This window comes from Tauraco erythrolophus, chromosome 20 (assembly GCF_009769465.1).
Source record: "Tauraco erythrolophus isolate bTauEry1 chromosome 20, bTauEry1.pri, whole genome shotgun sequence".
NCBI classification, from domain to species: Eukaryota; Metazoa; Chordata; class Aves; order Musophagiformes; family Musophagidae; genus Tauraco; species Tauraco erythrolophus.
The window spans coordinates 420,805-438,720 of NC_141484.1; the positions used below are offsets into that span (position 1 = coordinate 420,805).

Sequence of the window (17,916 nt, forward strand, 5' to 3'; positions counted from 1 at the left end):
CCCCAGCCGTCAGCTGAGCCGGCCACGCTGCCGCCAGCGCCGCCAGTGCGAGAACAAATGCCTCTGGGACAGGCTGGCTTCCAGCAGCTCCCGCGCCTTCCTGCTCCCCAGCACGCAGCGCTCTGCCGCAGCCGGGCCGGCCCTGGCAGCTCCGCGCCATCGTGCTCCCACCGGCCCCACTCTGCCACGGAGCAGAGGAACGTCGAGCGCTGAGCACCCTGGCAGCCCCCTCTCCCCTTCACCCACACCTCACCTGGGACTCAGGCGCGTCTCTCTCTGCCCTTGTAAACGGAGTGAAGCTTCTGAATGAGAAACATTTTATCTTCCCCTTCCTGCAAGAGCAGAGACGTTGCCGTGAGCAGCCGCGGGACGGGCTCTGCACATCCGAGGGGGCAGCGCCGTCGGGGCCAGAGCCCAAATCCGGCAGTGCTGGGGCTGCACCAGGGTGCAGAGCAGAACGGACTGCCGGGACCGGCCAGGGACAGCACATGGAGCTCACGCACGTTGGCAATCCGCTCCTTCAGCAGGTGGATGATCCTCCGCTGGCCTCTCACCACCTGGATGTTGAAGTAGATCACGGCTCTGCAAGACAGGAGGACGGGACGCTGGCAGCCAGGGCAGGCAGCAGGGTGCCGCTGCACTCCTGGCACTGGGCCAGGCTGCAGGGCTCCAGAGGGGCACCCCAGCTGCCAGCCCCTCGCTCAGGGCCGTGAGAGCGGGACCCTCAGGGTTCAGCCTCAGGCTCAGGTCCCCACTCACAGCAGGAACCCGGACACAAAGAACAGGAGGAAGGTGTTCTCCACCAGGTGCTGGTGAATCCAGGCGAACCAAGTGATGTTTGGGTTGGACTTCTCCAGCACTTGCACCCATGTCTGCCCAGACTCATAGATGGTTTCCAGCCCCCGGAAGGGACCACAGGTTTCTGACGGCCGCACCCTGAGCAGACAGAGTGATGGGGTCAGTTAGAGTGATGGGCGCCCAGCCGGCCACTACCCTACTGCCCAGTCTTGGATGTCCAGGCCCCAGGGACCAAGCCTCGCTTGTCCCAGCCATCCCCAGCGGCTGGACGAGCGGGTTCTCATCCCCTTGTCCTGCATCACGAACAGCTGGGAGGAGTTGGCACAGACCAATGTTGCTATGCTCTGTGCAACGTCCAGCGGCTGGGCAGCATCTCCCTGCCTGGGCAGCACTGCGCAGCCCTGCGCTGTTGGGGCCAGGGAGGACGGTCTCCCCAAGTCTCTCTCCTTCACCAGGCAGCCAGTGGTTCTGCACCCTGTGCCATGGTCTGGTGGGTACTCACGACCAGATGGTGTAGGAGAGGAAGACGGCTGCACCCAGGAAGGACGGGAAGCACAGCAGGGTGATGAAGACGGTGCTCATGCGAGATGCTTGCCAGGGCTTGCTGGGGGACTGGCAGTTCTGCATCAGGCTGGTCTGTAGACAGGGAGCAGATTCCTACTTGCTGCCGTCTCCTGGGAAGTGGCCCCAGGCACGCACGCAGGACAGCTGCCACCATCCCGCCGTCCCATCCCTCCTAGCTGCCAAGAGCTGAGCAAGCTTGGGGACACCTCGACCCCAGCAACACCCCGTCCCCAGCAACACCCCGACCCTCCGACGAGCACAGCGCTGCTCACTGCACAGTGCAGCACCTCTGCTGCGTGCCACTGCAGCAGGGTGCAGCGTCACCGCAGGGCTGCCCATCACGGGGACACACGGGGAGCTGCGGGGCGGGGGGCAGAGTGGCGGGGCGGGGGGCAGCTCACACCTTTTTGATGTAGAACAGCAGCAGCAGCTTCAGTGTCTGCACGGCCGGCAGGAGCGGTGCGAAGAGAACGCCCAGCCTGCGAGAGAGGGGGGAAGACGAGCTCGTCTTGGGTCTGGGTCCTGTGGGAGCCGCTACCGAGGAGGGCTGGGGGCAGCAGGGCACTGGTGCCAGCTGTGGTCAGGCTTTTGTAGAGCAAAGAGCGAGCATGTGGTGCCCCGTGCCAGGTTTGCTGGGCAGCCCGTGCTGAGGAGCAGCCTTTGTGTGTCCCAGGTGTGTTGTGCAGCAGCACCTGCAGATCCCCATGGATCTGCTTTGGGCAGCGGGACGCGAGGCTGGGGCTGCAGGAAGGCGGGGGGTGGCAAAGCAAGGGCCTGAGCAGCTGGGCAGACAGGCTGGAGGGGAGCAGTTCCCCTGGAGCAGCAAGTGCCATCATGGTCTGGACAAACAAGAGGGGCTCCGCATGCACCAGAGCCTGCTGCTTCCTCAGAGCTCTGGAGGGGACCAGCTGGGTGCGGGACACTGCACCAGTGCTGGGATGCTCAGGTGCTGATCCCCCGTGGCTCCCACCCCGCCACCAAAGCCAGACGTCGGGGGTGGGCATGTGGGTTCTGTCTGCAAGGTGCTGGCGCTGGGTGCTGTGGCTGCCAGGCCACCCATCCACCTTGTCCTGGCCATGCGGGACTCGGGGGGGGGGCATCTCCCACGACCTCGCTCAGTGAAACGTGCCACTCCTGTGCCGGGTCCCCGCCAGCTGCAGGGCTCACAGCAGACCACGAGGCGTTTGCCAGCAGAGGAATGAGCTGTGCCAGGATGAGACATCTCACCAGGTCAGGGTCTGCCCGTAGATCAGCTCCAGCACATTTCGGGCGATGTCAAACTCGGGCCTCTGCTTCCTCTTCAGCCTCTTCTCCAAGATCAGCCTGGGAAGGAGCGGAGCCGGGGGGGATGCTCAGCATCCCATCCTCCCCTCGGACGGTGGCAGAGCCTGGGTGCACCGGGGCAGTGTTGCCCGGGCAGTGGAGAGCCGGGGCTGTGCTGGGGGTGCCATGCAGTGGGGGAACCCCTCCTGGGGCACGTTACCTCCAGACCAGCTCTCCAAAAAGCGTGTCCAGCAGGGTGAATATGAAGTCCATCACCATGAAGCGATACAGGTCCTGCCCAACACACGTCTCCCAGCACTGGGGAGACAAGCAAAGGTGGCATCAAGAGGGCAACAAGGCTTCTCCTCCCCCATGACTTTCCTGTGGCTCCCATAGGGTGCAAGAGGCTGTGGGACCTTTTCCTTCCCTGCACCTCTTCCCCAGCCACCCCACATTTGGGGTGTCCCTGTCCAGCTGTCATCCCTCTCCTCGGCAAAGAAGCGGATGGTGCCTGTGGTGCATCTGGCAAATCCCCTGCTGCCAGACCCCTGCCCCTGCTGCCAGACCCCTGCCCCTGCCGGTGCTGGGACCGCAGCCTTGGCTTTGCTCTGCACTCCCTGGGCACGGCACAGTCTGGACGGCGCGACTCAGCTGGCTCACGCGGGCGCCACGTGCTCCTCGCACCGCCCGGTGCAGAGCGCAGCCCCACACGGTGCCGGGGCGGCAGCACTGACCTCCTCTGTCGAGCAGACGACTCTCCCGCTGAGCCACTGGTAGCAGAGCAGGCCGAGGATCGACATCTTCAGAATGAGGTTCCTGGGGAGCCGGAGCAGGGCCAGGAGCCCCTGAGCCCTGGGGACAGAGGAGCCGAGCCCCACAGACGAGGTGCCCAGCCCCAAAGCCTCCCCCCGTGCCATGGGTGGGGGTGCAGCACGCTCCCTGCACCGCAGCCCCGCCAGCCTACCTGCAGATTGCCACGCAGACCTCTGCCACGGGCGAGTCCTGCTGCTCCCACCTCGCCAGCATGTTGTACAGGTGGGGCATCAGCGTGTTGAGGAAGGACACTGCGAGGGGCAGGACCAGCAGGATGGCCTCCAGCTGCTGCTCGCCGCTGCCCTGCGCGCGGTGCTCCTGCTGAACCTGGCGAGCGGGTACCAGGGTGAGCGTGTGGCTACTGGCAGCCCAGTGCCCTCGGGGAGGGCAGCGAACGTGGATGCCAGGAGGCAGATGCAACAGTGCTTCCCCTGCCACCCAGGACCGCTCTGGCCCCCCTCCCCAGTGCCTCGGCCCCGGCCCCCAACGCCAGGGCGGGAGATCCCGCGGCAAGGGGCAGCACTCACCGCATGCATGTGCTCCGAGAAGTGGTACACAGCCAGCACGCAGCCCAGCACCGTGCTCAGCGAGAGGGTCCAGGCCATGAGAAGCACCGCGGAGCGCGCCAGGCGCCGGCAGAGGCTGAGGGAGCGGGAGCGGGAGCGCCGCTCTGCAAGCAGCTCCTGGAAGAGAGCAGTGCCAGTGCCGCTGAACACGGGTCCAGCTCCGGAGTGAGGGTTTGTCCTGCTGTGCTGAGCTGGGACCCAGAGAGCTGATGGACAAAGTGCTGGTGCAGGGTGGGGCTCAGGGGGCTGCCCTGTGCAGTGGGTGGGAGAGGGGTGCTGAGCCCCGGGTCTGGGCTGGCTCCTGCGCCAGGGCCAGCTCCAGCCCAGCTCCTCACCTTCAGCTGGGTGTGGATGTTCTCACACTGCAGCCTCACTGAGCGCCTCTGGATCACCTTGAAGTCCCAGGCACAGAAGACTTTGACAGCAAGGTCCCCCGCAGAGCTGCCCACGCTCTCCCGGAAGGAGTGGGACACGCTGCAGCGAGGGGGAGGGTGTCAGGGCATCCGGGCTGGGCACAGGGGGGAAGGCTGGCAGTGCCGGGGGCGCTGCCGACCCACCTGTACACCAGGAGGACACAGGTGACGAGGAAGAAGATCCCAATGCTGATCAAGTAGGCCAGCGGCATGTTGTACGGGAGCAGGGGGGCTGCGAGGGGGCACGTGCTGCCATGGGGGCTGGAGGCACAGGGGTCGTTGAGGGTGACGTTGCTGTAGTAGCCATAGTACAGCAGCGAGTGAGTGAAGTAGCCCTGTGGGAAAACACACAATGGAGCCTGCGGGGATCTCACTGGTGCCCGTGGCTCCCTGCGCAGCCTGGCACATCTGTGCTAGCTGGCAGGGACACAGAGTCCTGGGCCGGGGCACTCCCTTCTGCGCCCACAGCACTGCTGTCCCAAGGCCCCGGCTGTGCGAGGGCAGGGATCACGGCAGGGGTGCAGGGGTACAGGGCAGGGACCGGGGCATTGCCATGGCAGGGGACGCAGGGCTGGGCTCCAGGCTTGGACAGCTCCTGGCCCGGGGATGCACTGGCACCGGTGTGCTGGCAGCGCTTACCGCTCCGGTGAGGAGCTCGAGGCCGGTGAAGGGTGCGGGGCTGGCCGGGGCAGGGGGGTATGCCGCCTGCAAGGCCACCACGAAGAGCAGGATGAGGAATGAGATGATGTTGAACACAAAGAGCATCTTGAGGAAGAGGAAGTAGGAGAGGACACTGGAGCCAAAGCGGCTGCCGATCTGCTTCAGGGCGTAGTGCCAGGGCTGCGCAGCAGGCAGCAGGGAGAGGAGCCTGTACCAGAGGCGCCGGCAGCCCTGGGGAGAGGGAGACCAGGGAGAGCACCGGGGCCAGAGCCTGGAGCGAAGCCTTGGGCGGCTGCTGTGCAGACCCACGCCCCGGACTTACGAGGACGATGTAGCCCTTGGACCACGCGCAGGGAGAGGAGTGGGCTCGGTGCTGGGTGTGCTGCCTGGGGGGGACCCTCTGCCCATTCAGCTCCTGCCTGCCCAGCACAGAGGGACGTCAGGGTGGCACGGGCCTCGGCACGGCTCTGGCTGCGGGAGCCCTGCCTGGCCAGGGCAGCGAGAGAGGACCTACCGGAGGGCGCGTTTCTCTGCCAGGCTGAGGGGCATGGCGAGGAGCATGTGGCTGCGCTGGCTGGGCGAGAGGCTCAGCAGCTCCTTCACCAGCAGGCTCTGTTTGTCTGGAGGCACAAGGGGTTCAGTGGGATGCAGACAGCCAGGACATGGCATGCAGGACAGTGCCCGGCTCTGCCTGCTCCCACTGCTGGGGGACCCTCACCTTCCAGCGTGGCCCTGGCGGGGTCGGTCTCCAGGTCGTACTGCCGCAGGCTGGGCCGCGCGGCGCGGCAGAGCTGCTGAAGCGGTGGGCGACTGCTGCGGCGCCGCAGCCGGGCTGTGCGGTTGTAGTACTGGGAGATGATGGCCCCGCGGCTGCGCCCTGTGGGTGAGAGCAGTGCAGCGGGGTGGGCAGCCGCAGGAGAGCAAGGCAGATAGGAGAGCTCTCCCGAGGGGCTCCTGGGCCTGGGGAAGGGCAAGAGGGTGGGTGGCACCTACCGATGGTGCGGCTGGGCATGCTGGCGAGGATCTGCAGGGAGGCAGAGGAGTAGCTGGGGTGCTGCTCACCCTGCCCGGTCTCTGGCCAGGCCACGGCACAGGCATCTGGGGGGGCCAGGTGGGCCGGGTGCTCTAGGAAAGAGAGGGCAGGACACAAAGTGGTAAGAGCCAGGGTGCCCATGGCTGGCTCCAGTCCCTGCAGCCCCGCTGCCCTGCTCTGGTACAGAGGCCGGGCACCTGCCCTGGCGCGTGTTCCCCACTGCAGTGCCCACTTCCCCAGGGACGCTCTCTGTGTCCCCAGGAGCAGGTCTGTCCTGCTGCCTGCACTGGCGAAGGCATCAGCAGGCTCCTACAAGTGCTTTGGCCGCAGCCTCGGCGTGAGCCCTAGCTGGCCCAGGCAGGGTCTGGGACGGTAGACGGCCCTGGGCACACATGCTGTCCCCGTCCCACCCTGGCTGCAGCCGCAGCACTTTACCTCTGCCCTTCGCCAGCATCTCCAGCTCCAGACCCGCCTCTACCAAGCTGCTCTGCTCCTGGATGAGCTGGTGGAAGGAGGTGTGCAGGGCTCTTTCGTTGTCCGGGCTCGGCTCCTGGCTGCAGGGACACAGATCTGCTCACCCAGGGCTGGGCCTGGGGGACGGAGCCGTGGCAAAGCCCCGGCGCCAGCCTGAAGCCCAGCTGTGCTACCCTGTGACACGGGCACCCCGTGACTGCTGGGCACCACGGCTGCTGTCTCCCGCAGCAGGGATGCCAGCCTCGTGCCGCTGGGGCAGCAGGATCCCGGGTTCCGAGCGAGCGGGGGCACGGCGTGGGCAGGCCCACACTTACCCATCGCTCTCGGTGTCCTCAGAGACGTGGAGGGTGAAGGAGGGCAGCTGGGACATCGTGCTGGGGCCCAGGGGGTCCCTGCAGCACCGCGCTCCGTCGGACACACCGCCCTGCCACAGAGACCGGACGGGCGTCAGCGGGCCCTGTGCCGCCGGCACCCCGACTCCCACGGCTCCCCCGGGGCACGCGGGGTGCCGCCTGCCCTCGGGACGGGGATGGAGCCGGAGCCGGAGCCGCGGCGTGCGGGGGGCCCGGGGCAGGCGGGAGCGCGAGGCTAAAGCCGGGTCTAAACGCAGGACTAACACCGCGGCCAGCCCGGGCCGGGAGGCGGGGAGCTGCGGGGGGGCAGGAAGGAAGGAAGGGCGGACGGGGGAGGCGGCGCAGCCTCCGCCGAGCCGGTCCTGCCCGCGCGGCGGGGCTCGCACCGGCCCCGGCCCGGGGCTGCGCTGGAGGAGCTCGCCCGTTCTTCCGGGCAGGGACGCTCCGGGACCGGGCTCCGCCGGGGAAGGGACGGAGCCAGCCCGCACCGCGGGTGGGAGCCTCCGAGCGGCCCCCGCGCCGCGGCACCCACCCCAGCGCTCGGCTCGGGAAGGGCACGGCGGGACCCGCCGTCCCGGAGCGGGCGGGGACGCCCCTTCCCGCCCCTGCGGGGCTCGAACTAGCCCCGGGGATGGGGACGCACCGGGGCAGAGACCTCCGTGCCCCCTCGCCAGCGCCGTCCCGCACACGCCCCGTCCCACCGCCCGCCAGCGCCCCCGGGGCAGCGGCGAGTTCAGCGCCTTCCCCGCCCCCGCCCGCGGGCTCCGCAGCCCAACCCGGGAGAACTGAGCCTGCTCCGGGCAGGCGGCCGCCCCGCCTGCGCCCCCGGGAGCTGAGACCCGCCGCGCCCCGCTCCCGGCCCGGCCCCGCCACCTCGGGGCTCCCCAGCAGCCTCCCGCCCGCCGCGGTACCAGGAACCGACGGAGTCGCGTCCCGGGGCTCCCGCCGCCTCTGCCCGCACCGGGCAAACGCCGCGGCTCAGCGTGGGTGCGAAGTCGACCCCGTCCAGCAGGGGGGAGGGCGGGGGAAGCGCGGACCCCCCAGCCCAGCCCAGCCCAGCCCTCCTGCCACCTCCCGCGGCCGGGCGGGCGGGCGGCGGGAACGACCCCCGCAGAACCCACGCTTCCCCTCCGGCCGCGCCCACCGGGACCCACCGCAGGCCGGGCCGTGGGAGCACGACCCGCGGGAGCCAGGCTCCGGGGCGCGGGGCTGGGCCTGATCCGCGGCACAAAGCACGTCGGGATGCGCCAGGCGTTCACCCGCCGGCGAACCGCGTGGGGCGGCCGTGGGCCCGCCCGGTGCTCCCCCGTCCCACGGCGCTGCCCACCGCTCTGGGTGCTGCCCTGGGGCCACGTCAGCCCCGGCACCGGGGGCGGTACCGGGGGGCCGCGGGACCCTCCACCACGGGCGCGGGGCGGCTGCCGGCCCCCCCGCTGCGCAGGGCCGGGCGGCTGCACGGGACGGGGACACCGGAGGAGCGCGCGACGGGGCTGGCGCCGCCGTCGGTTGCCGGGCTGGGGAGACCCGATCGCACCAGGCCCCCCGCGTCCCGGCCCGCCCCGCTCCGCCCCGGCGGCAGGAGGGACCGCCCAGCGCAGCCCGGCCCTCCCCGGGGCGGCGCCGCGCAGGAGCGGCGGGGAGCGCGGCGGCGGCTCCGGCGCCATGGAGGGTGGCGGCGGCGGCGGCGGCGGCGGCGGGAGCGGCGCGTACGGGGCGGCCAAGGCCGGCGGCGCCTTCGACCTGGGCCGCTTCGTGCAGCAGCCGCAGGTCGTGGCGCGGATCGCCAGCGCGGTGAGTCGGGCCGGGCCGGGCCGGGGCCGCGCCGCGTCCCCGCGGCTGCGGAAGGGCCTCGGGTCGGGGCGGCCCCGCGCTCCGCAGCCCGCGCGGCCCGGCCGTCCCCTCCCGCCCGGCCCGGGGCCCCACGGCCTGGCCCCGACCTTCCCCCCCTCTCCCTCCCGGCCCGGCTTTTCCCCCCTCGGCCGCTCGGCCTAGCCCTGTCCGAGCCGGTGCCCCCTGGCAGGGGCCCCGCCGCCCCGGTGCTGCCCGCCGGACACGCGCTTCTGCTTCTGCAGGTCTTCGCCCTGATCGTCTTCGCCTGCCTGGTCGGGGAGGGCTACACCAACGTTCCCAGCTCCTCCCAGCTCTTCTGCATCTTCAACCACAACGAAGACGCCTGCCGCTACGGCATCGGCATCGGCGTCCTCGCCTTCCTCGCCTGCATCTTCTTCTTCATGGTGGACATCTACTTCCCCCAGATCAGCAACGCCACCGACCGCAAGTACCTGGTCCTGGCAGACCTCGGTTTCTCAGGTACCGGTGGCCGCGGGGCAGGGCTGCGCCTGCTGCAGCCGATACGGTGGCTGCCCGCGTCCCGTGACGTGGCTGCTGGTGCCTGGTGAAGGGAGTCGCTCCCGCCTGGCGCGCTGCCCACGGGCCACGCGCTGCCTGCTGAAAGCGCTCCAAGGAGCTGTGGGGAGCAGCGTGACGGCAGCTGCGCTGGGCCTGGCACCCGCGCTGGCCTCCACCCCCCCCGATGGTGGCAGCAGCCCAGTGGGAGCAGGGTCTGGCCTGGGAACCTGCCTGGGAGCAGCAGGATGCGGCCCTGGCCCTTCACGCTGCCTTCCCCCCGCAGGTCTCTGGACGTTCCTGTGGTTCATCGGCTTTTGTTTCTTGACCAACCAGTGGGCCTGGACGAAGGCCGAGGATGTGCACGTCGGGGCCGACTCAGCCCGTGCCGCCATCACCTTCAGCTTCTTTTCCATCTTCTCCTGGGTGAGTGAAGCCGCGGTGGAGCCTGGTCCTGCTCCGCTCAGGAGGAGCGTGGAGGAGGTCCCCAGGCTGCGCACCCAGGGCAGCGCTGACACCACGGGCCCCCGTGTCTCTCCAGGGCCTCCTGATCGCCTTCGCTTACAAGAGATACAAGATGGGGGTAGAGGACTTCGCTCACAGCTACGTCGACCCCACCCCAGAGGTTCCGACTCCCTACTCCAGCTACCCCAACATCAGCCACGACAGCTACCAGCAGCCGCCCTTCACCCAGACGGCAGAAGCCGCAGAGGGTTACCAGCCCCCACCGGTGTACTGAGCCCCTGCCCGGCGGTGCGGCGGGCACAGCTGTACCAGTGCAATTCTCTTCTGTAGGGTGGGAGGGAGGGGAGGGACCGGACCTGTGACTTGAAGGGGGGAGGTGGGGCGGGAGGGTGGCGGCTGCTTCGTGTGAAGGCCACGGGGCGTTGGTGCTGGGGCGCAGGGGGTGCCTGGTCCCGGTGCTGGAGCTGAGCTCCCCCGCGCTGGGATCCGGAGCCTGGTGTGCGGTGGGTGATTGGGCACATAGTGGGTGATTGGCAACTGCTGGGCGCTGCGCCGAGGTAAGGAAATGGGGGTGCGGTGCCGAGCGCCTGCCCTCGCTGTCGCGTCCTGGGGAAGCAGCTGCGGGAGGAAGCAGCGAGGTGGGTGCGATTTGCATCGCCCAGTCCCCTGCTCTGCCCTGGCCCATCCTGGCACCAAGTGCCTTTCCAGCCCTGCTGGCTGCAACCCCTCAAGTGCCAGCGCTCGCTCTGTAGCGCAGCCGGGCGGTCCAGCTCCGACCTGCTGCCAGCTTTCCGTGCCTTCCCTCCTGGGCTGCTGCTGGGTGAGCTTGATGCCAAAGCCCTGTCTTCTTCTGACTGTAAACCCCTGTGCTGTGCCTTCCCACGGCATGTGCCAGAGCCGCGGGTGCTCGGGTGACGCGGTTTGGGATCTGTGGGAGCAGCAAGCACTGGGCTCCCAGTGGGGCCGCCGCTGCTCCAGCTGGCCAGGTTCTGGAGTGCTTTCCCTGCTGGCTTGGTACTTGGCCCCCCATGCTCGCCTCTGGCTAAGCACTGCTGCAGAACTGAGGCTGCCATCCCACGCCGTGCCCGCGGCTCCGTCGGCAGCGCCCTGCTCGCAGCCAGCGCTGCCAGCCGGCCCCGCGGTGCCGCCCCGGCGCCTGTGCGGGGTGGATGGCTCAGGTTGTGTTTGCTGCTGCACCTGTTGTGAGGCTGTTCCCGGCAGCAGCGTGCGTCACATGAGCTGTCGCCGCTGGGGCTGGTGCTCAAATAGTTCTTTGTTTGTCACTGTAGAGATGGAATAAACTTTTTCACCAAGCCACCATGTGCCTTTCTTCTCCAGGGAGGCAGAACAGGGTTCCTGCCTTCTCCCGGAGGGCTGGGGTGGAGGGTTTCCAGGCAGGAAAACAGCAGGACAGCCCCGGCCAACTGCTGCACTGCAAACAGCACACTCATGCTGGCGTCTATTTTTAGGCAAGCCCTCCTGCTCCTCGCAGCCCGTTTGGTGGAGGCTTGAGCAGGGACCTCCAGCGGGCACCCCTGCCACCAGCTGTCCAGCCCCAGCTGCTGCCGTCAGCACTGTTAACTGCAGGGGAGGCTTTCTGCAGCAGTTCGGTATAAAACACACACAGACAATTTCAATAAGTTGTTTATTAACCCAAACCAGTAGCAGTGCTGCCCTCCCCGTCCCTAAGGGGAAAGCCCAGGCCTGGCAACAAAGTGCTTGTGAGTACTGCAGCTGTCTTCACTTCAAGTGACACAGAGGGAGCAGGGGCTGTCAGACACTTGTAAGCTCCAGGGAGGTGCCTCCTCCAAGCTGGAGGATGTAGAAAACAGAGCGCACTGCATTGCACATGGAGATTTGGCCCGGCCAGAGCCAAGAGCTGCTGCTTGGAGCCTGTGGATGCACTTTTGTAAGGAGAAAGGGGAAAAAAGACCCCAAACACCAAACCTTCCAGAAGCCAAGTCAGGCAAAGGGGGAAGAGGATCCTTCAGTCAATTTACAGCAGAGGAAGAATCAGCCTTGAGAATTTTCGGAGGGCTCAGGAGGGAGCAAGATACATGACTAGAGTTGAGAACCTTCCACTCAAAGCAGAGGACCTTTTCCAAGTAGCTGCATCTTCACAGTAACAGTAGCCCAAACCTTCATAGATTAAGTCCTGAGTCTCCAAACCCTCCACAGGTCAGTAAGCACCAGAGTGGCAGCACCAAGCTTGGACCTGAGCAAAACCACCCTGGTTTTGGAGCAGTGACTCTTCCTGAAGTGAAGTCTCGTTCTTCCAAAAAGACTGTCTTAACACACAGACTACTACTAGACTACTACTCGCCCTTTTAAGCTCAAAAGCTAGGAAGAACCTGCTGCCAGGCTGTCAAGTCAAGCCTTCCTTTCCCCCTCTTCTGTTTCAACAGAAGTTTACAAGACAGTTACAGCAAGTGAGCGTCACAGCAAACGGACAGGCCACGCACAGTCGTAAAAGGGACTGCTGAGGGCCAGGCTGCTGCTACGTGTCAGCTGAAAAGTTGTGCCACAGCTCTACAACAAGGGACGGGTTTTCTCCTCAGACCGCGTTAAAAAAGGAAGTGGCTTTAAAATACGAAGTTACTGTACATTGTCTTAAGAAACCTGGAATTTAGCAACAGAGCACAAGAGTAAAGAACCAGTTGCGTTCACAGGCAAGAGTGCCAGTTTGAACAGAGCAGGAGAGACGGCCAAAACTATGGTGGGTGACGGAAGCCCTGCAGCCTGGCTTGCTGCGACAGTTTTCCAGGACCTGTTTGTGTGGCAGCACTCTCTCTTTTCCATGTTCTGAGAAAGGAACTCACTTTTAGTCAAGCTCCCAGTTCAGCTCCCCCCTGGGCATCAGGTCCAGTTGATCCTCCTCTTCCCTGGCGCTCAGTGCAGAGGAGCAGCAGCTTGGCTTGGCAGGTGGAGCTAAGACACTTACAGTTTCGCTAAAAGCAGGGGAAGCCAGATCCAGCATCTGGGAGCTGCAGCATTCAGCTTCCTTCCTCACGTTTTTCCCCATGCAGGAGCTGAGCAGTCAAGAAGCAAAGATCTTCCGGGAGACAGCCACGTCCCGCTGCTTCACCCCCACGGGCACGTTCTCTTTGTTTTCCGACCCAAGCTGCTGAGGCCGCTTGCAGAAGTAGCAGGCTCGGCAGACAGAATGGTACTTATCTGCTCCTCCAATCACTTCAACCTGGCAAGGAAATTGAGAGTGCGACTCTGTAGAGCCCAGTTTCCCTGAGGAGATCTCTCTAGACCGGCAGGACTGGCAAGATGAAACTACTGAAGTGCTTTCTGTTCCAAGGCAACTTACCTCCCTCTCTGCTCCCAGCCTCTTCGTGTAGGACGCTTCTCGGTAGCACTCCATGCACACGGCATTCAGCTTCACCACGCTCTCTGCCAGCGGGACCAGGTTCAGGATGTTCCCGAAAGCCTGTGCCAGGACAGCAAGGGCAGTTCTGTTGGATAGGTTCTATGAGGATCCCAAAGCAGCTGCTGTACTGAAAAAACACATTTACCTTTCTCTGGAAAGTCCCATCAAGCGCAGCAACGATGACTGTTTTCCCAGCATTGGCCATCATCTCACAGAACTCCACAATGTCTGGGAACTAGAGGAGGTACAGAAAGAGCGTTAGGAGGAAGAAGGAGCAGCACGTCACTCAGGATCCAGCGGCCCACGCCCCGACAGTAGCACAGGACACACAGAAAATTAGAGCCATGTCGCCCACCTGCGAAATGGACTCCAGGCCCACTGTGCTCAGCCTGCAGGGACTAAGGGGAGGGTTTGACTACCCAAGCATAGTCCAGCAGGATCCACCCACCCCTGGGTATTGCTTCTTCCCACCCTCTCCTAGAGGATTCAGACTGTCCTCCACACCAGGTGCTCTGAAGAGACCACATCCTGCAGAGCTCCCCAGGATCTGCCCTGGCCGTGCACTTACGAACTGGCCCTCGTCAATGCCGATGACTGCAGAGCCCAGAGCCTCCTGGTACACGTCCTTGAGCAGGCAGGCGGGCAGGGCCTCCATGGTGTTCCTGCGGGGAGCGCAGAGGAGGGTGAGCCGGGCAGCCCCGCTGCTGGGCCCGCGGGGGTGAGTCCTCCCACCCCAGAACTCACTTGTCGTGCGTGGAGACGCCGGAGATGCAGTAGCGCGTGTCCTTGGCGTACTTCACCAGCAGGCACCGGTACTGTGCGAGCTGGAACCGCCGCACCCGCCGCATGAGCTCCGTGCTGCGAGAGACGGCTGTCAGCGCTGCCCGGGCCTCGGGCCCCGGCCCGCTCCCCCCCCGCCACCCCGGGCTCACCTCTTCCCGGAGAACATGGGCCCGAAGATCACCTGCGGGCGGAACCACGGGGGTCAGCGGGCTGGGGCAGCGCGCAGGCAGCCCCCGGTGCCGGCGCGGCCCCCGGCCTCCGCAGCCCGCCCCAGCCACCAGCCCGGGCATCCCCCCGGTACCGGTACCGGAACCAGCCCCCGCACCCCTGCCGCCCCCCGGGGCCGTCCCCGCGCCGCACAGCGCAGCCTCAGGGCGGCCCCGGCGGTCCGCCCGCTGCCGGTGGCCCCCCGTCCCGTCCCGTCTCCGCACCTGGATCTGCCCGCGCGGGCGGCTGGGCGAGCCGGGGTGGACGCCGGGCACCGTCAGGCAGTTCATGGCTGCACCGGACGGACGGACTGATCGCCCGCGCGCGCGCTTCTCCGCCGCGGCGCCGCGCCGGCCAATCCGGGGAGGCCTCACGCCCACGCGCCGCTCCGCAGGCCAATCGGAGGAGAGCTCACGCCTCGGCGCCGCCGCGCTGGCCAATGGGGGTCCAGGCGCGAAAATTCTTATGTCCCTCCCCGCGCCCGGGCCAGGGCCCGCGCCGCTTTCCCGGCGTGCACCGCGCGCCCGCCTGCGCGCCGTCCCACCCTGAAGCCATCGATGCGTCGGGGCGGGGCCGGACCCGCCCCCCGGGCGGCCAATGGGAGCCGGGCAGCCCCGCCCGGTGCCCCGCCCCGCCCCGCCCCTCACGCAGCCAATGGGAGCGCTCGGCCCCGCCCCCAGGCCGCGGCCCCGCCTCCAGGCGGGGGATCGGTCGCGGTCCCGGCGCCGGTGCCGGTCCCGGCCGCAGCATGGCGGCGTGGCGGGCCATGTCCGCGGAGGTAGGGCGCGCGGGGCGGGCCGGGCCGCGGGGCGGGAGGCCTCGCTCGGCACCCACCGCCCCGGGGCCGCCCCCCGGGCGGAGCCGCCCCGCGCCGCAGCCGCCTCGCCCCTCCGCAGGCGCTGGAGGAGCAGTACTCCCCCAGCCGCTGGTCCCGCCGCCTGCCCCGCGACGCCATCGTCCGGGCCCACCTCGCGGCCACGGCGGCAGGTGAGGGGCTGGGGGCACCGGGGCCGGGAGCGGGGCTGCCGCTCGGGTGCCGCGGCCCCGGCCCCGCGGGCGCTGCCCCAGGCGCCGTGTCCGCCCTCCCGCAGGAACGCAGCGGGCCCGGGCCGGCGCGCACGCCGAGCTGCACGTCCCCTACGGCGACGGGGAGCGGGAGAAGCTGGACATCTATTTTCCCAGGGACCCTTCTGGAAGTAGGTGACGGGCAGGCGGCGGGGGCGGGCGGGGGCCGTGCCCCCCGCTCACCCCGGGCTGTGCTGCGCAGCCTTCCCGGTCCTGCTCTACATCCATGGCGGATACTGGCAGTGCCTGAGGTGAGGGGGCCTCTCGGTGAGGGGGTCCCTTGAGGACAGAGCCCCCGGCCTGCTTCCACCGCCTCGCAACACCCGGACCTGTCGTGGGTGCTCCGGGTCTGACTGGCCTCCGGGCCAGCCCCGGGAGACCCCGGCCCCCGGAGACCCCAGCCCCCGCAGGCTGCCCAGCTTCTGTTTCCACCCCAGTAAAGACGAGTCGGGGTTCGCAGCCCCCCCGCTGGTGTCACAGGGGGTGGCGGTGGTGGCGGTGGGTTACGACACAGCCCCCAAAGGTAGGTGCTGCCCGGCAGCGGCCGCGGCCACCCGCGCTGGCCCGGCGCCCTCCCGACTCTGCCCTCTGCCCAGGCCACATGGACGCCATGGTGCGGCAGGTGCGGCGCGGTCTGGCCTTCCTGGTGCAGCGGTACTCCGGGATCAGGTGGGCTGCGCACGGCTCCCGGGGCCCCCGCGACCCCGCAGCTGTGGCCGCCGTGGGGCCTTCAGGGCAAACTGCCTGCGTCACTCCCAGGGTGGTTTGGTGCGCGGGGGCAGCTTCGGTGCCTTGGTCTGAGCACTGGGCAACACCTGTGGCCGTGCTCCCTCGTCACAACGTGAGGTGTCGGTTGATGGACTGGGAAGCGTGTCCAAGCTGCTGCGTTTGGGCTGTGGCACCCACGTGAGCAGGGTGCCCCAGGCAGCGGGCACCGTGCCATCGCTCCCTGTGCTGGCTCATGGCTCCATCTCTCCAGAGGCGTTTACCTGTGTGGACACTCGGCAGGGGCCCACTTGGCAGCCATGGTGTTGTCCACAGACTGGACGGGATACGGAGTGGCACCGGATATTAAAGGTAGCGCCACCATGTCCAGGCACGGGGGCTGAAGGAGAACTGGTGTCTGCATGAGCCCATCTCTGCTGCCCGTACGGGCTGCAGGGGCTGTGGAGCCGAGGGAGATGAGTTGCCCCAGCTGACAGCAGCCCACAGGTGCTGGGGGTGCAGGACTCTGGGCTCCTGGACAATCTGCCCCTGGGGGTGTGCGTGTCCTGTGCCCACCAGCCGCTCACTGTGGCCTGGGGATGTGGGCGGTGGAGAGTTCCCATGCGTAGGGCTGTGCCGAGCCCCTCACCCTCCTCTGCCTGCAGGAGCTGTGCTGGTGAGCGGCGTGTACGACCTGGAGCCCATCCTGCACACCTACGTGAACGATGCGCTGAACATGAGCCAGTGAGCCCGCGCGCCTGCACACTGTGGGGACCGGGAAGGGGCAGGGGGAGGCTGCGCACACGCGTGGCTTTGGCCAGCGCAGCCTGCGGGCACATGTCAGCCAGCTCTGCAGTCTGCTCTGCCCCTGCCCGTGCCACGGGGCACCGCCTGCCTCTGCGCCTGGCCTGGCTGGTGCTCGCAGCTGAGGACGTGGGTGCTCTGCAGGCAAAGATGCCCGAGGGCCCCTCTGAGCCGCGGTGTCTCCTGCAGGGAGGTCGCCCAGAGGAACAGCCCCATGCTGCACATCACTCCGGCACCGCCTGCGGCTGCGGCCTGCCAGGTGCTCGTGGCTGTGGCCCAGCACGACTCCCCGGAGTTTCGCAGGCAGTCGCAGGAGTACGGCCAGGTGAGCCCACCCCGGCTCCACGGGGATGCTGCTCCAGCCAGCCCGCTCGGACCTGCTAAGCTGGGATGAAAAGCTCGTGTGCCATATCAGAGCTGTATTTCCGCTGCTGCGGTGATGGCTGCTGTCGAAGACAACAGTGGCTCAGGGGAGGACAATGGTCCTTGCCGAGCCATCATTCCTGCTGCCCTGCCCGGAGCAGATGCGGGTCAGGGTCTCCTGCCAGCACCACTCTCTCCGCAGGCCCTGCGTGCAGCTGGCTGGTCCGTCTCCCTGCTGGATCTTGCCGGCGTGGACCACTTTGACATCATTGAGAAGCTGTCGGAGGACAGCTATGTCCTCACTCAGGTAGGGGGAGAGCTCCCGTCCTCCCTTTGCTCTCTGAGCACAGCTGCGATCAGCAGCCCAGCAGGGCTGTGCCAAGGCGAGCCCCCCCTGCACACCGGGGCTGGTGCGGGGCTGCGGCGTCGGGGCTGGCTGTCATCTCCAGGAGCGGAGGAGCGGGGCCAGGTGCTGCTCACAGGGCTCGGTTCCTCACCCCAGGTGATTCTGAACATGATTTCAAGAACTTGATGGCACGTCGGGAGCAAACTGATATGGGAACCACAGCCCTGCGTGGTGTCGACAGGCAGCCTGCAAGCACCCTGCCCTGCTGCCCTCGCTCCAGCCAGCTGGGTCTCCTGCTGCTGCCTCCAAACACCCTCTGTGCCCCCTCTGCCAGGTGGGGGGCGAGCTCAGAGCAGGGGGGCACCAGTCATCACCGATTCTCGCCTGTGCTGGCGTTCCTTTGCTGGGGTTGCTCCAGCTGCCTGGCTGGAGCACGTGGGGCTGGCAGGGCTGCAGGGCTCTGTCTGAAGTTTGTTCCCTTGGTTTCCTTTCAACTCCCTGTTGCTGATACAAAATAAA

The 17,916-nt window shown here is 67.4% G+C and overlaps 4 protein-coding genes across 4 annotated transcripts; 2 read left to right on the forward strand and 2 right to left on the reverse strand.

Moving 5' to 3' along the window:
* Nucleotides 1-260: 260 nt before the first annotated feature.
* On the reverse strand, nt 261-6,954 carry TMC6 (transmembrane channel like 6). The gene is made up of 19 exons (XM_086624039.1): nt 6,899-6,954; nt 6,546-6,664; nt 6,071-6,202; nt 5,796-5,954; nt 5,592-5,697; nt 5,400-5,496; nt 5,057-5,308; nt 4,562-4,752; nt 4,340-4,478; nt 3,966-4,121; nt 3,590-3,765; nt 3,360-3,441; nt 2,846-2,943; nt 2,590-2,685; nt 1,766-1,841; nt 1,301-1,434; nt 760-936; nt 504-582; nt 261-332 (listed from the first exon to the last, which is right to left on the reverse strand). The coding sequence occupies exons 1-19, from the start codon at nt 6,952-6,954 to the stop codon at nt 261-263; spliced, it is 2,397 nt and encodes a 798-aa protein (XP_086480165.1).
* Nucleotides 6,955-8,599: 1,645 nt separating this feature from the next.
* SYNGR2 (synaptogyrin 2) lies at nt 8,600-10,057 on the forward strand. The gene is made up of 4 exons (XM_086624029.1): nt 8,600-8,728; nt 9,010-9,247; nt 9,570-9,709; nt 9,825-10,057. Exons 1-4 carry the CDS (start codon nt 8,600-8,602, stop codon nt 10,020-10,022), a joined length of 705 nt encoding a protein of 234 aa, XP_086480155.1. The 3' UTR covers nt 10,023-10,057.
* Nucleotides 10,058-11,961: 1,904 nt separating this feature from the next.
* Nucleotides 11,962-14,419, reverse strand: TK1 (thymidine kinase 1). Its single transcript, XM_086624109.1, has 7 exons — nt 14,339-14,419; nt 14,057-14,088; nt 13,869-13,982; nt 13,693-13,786; nt 13,270-13,359; nt 13,065-13,184; nt 11,962-12,944 (listed from the first exon to the last, which is right to left on the reverse strand). The coding sequence occupies exons 1-7, from the start codon at nt 14,402-14,404 to the stop codon at nt 12,786-12,788; spliced, it is 675 nt and encodes a 224-aa protein (XP_086480235.1). The 5' UTR covers nt 14,405-14,419; the 3' UTR covers nt 11,962-12,785.
* A 443-nt stretch (nt 14,420-14,862) lies between these two features.
* Nucleotides 14,863-17,583, forward strand: AFMID (arylformamidase). The gene is made up of 11 exons (XM_086624308.1): nt 14,863-14,892; nt 15,011-15,101; nt 15,206-15,310; nt 15,382-15,430; nt 15,617-15,702; nt 15,776-15,848; nt 16,159-16,256; nt 16,550-16,628; nt 16,878-17,013; nt 17,254-17,358; nt 17,554-17,583. The coding sequence occupies exons 1-11, from the start codon at nt 14,863-14,865 to the stop codon at nt 17,581-17,583; spliced, it is 882 nt and encodes a 293-aa protein (XP_086480434.1).
* The last annotated feature ends 333 nt before the right edge of the window (nt 17,584-17,916 follow it).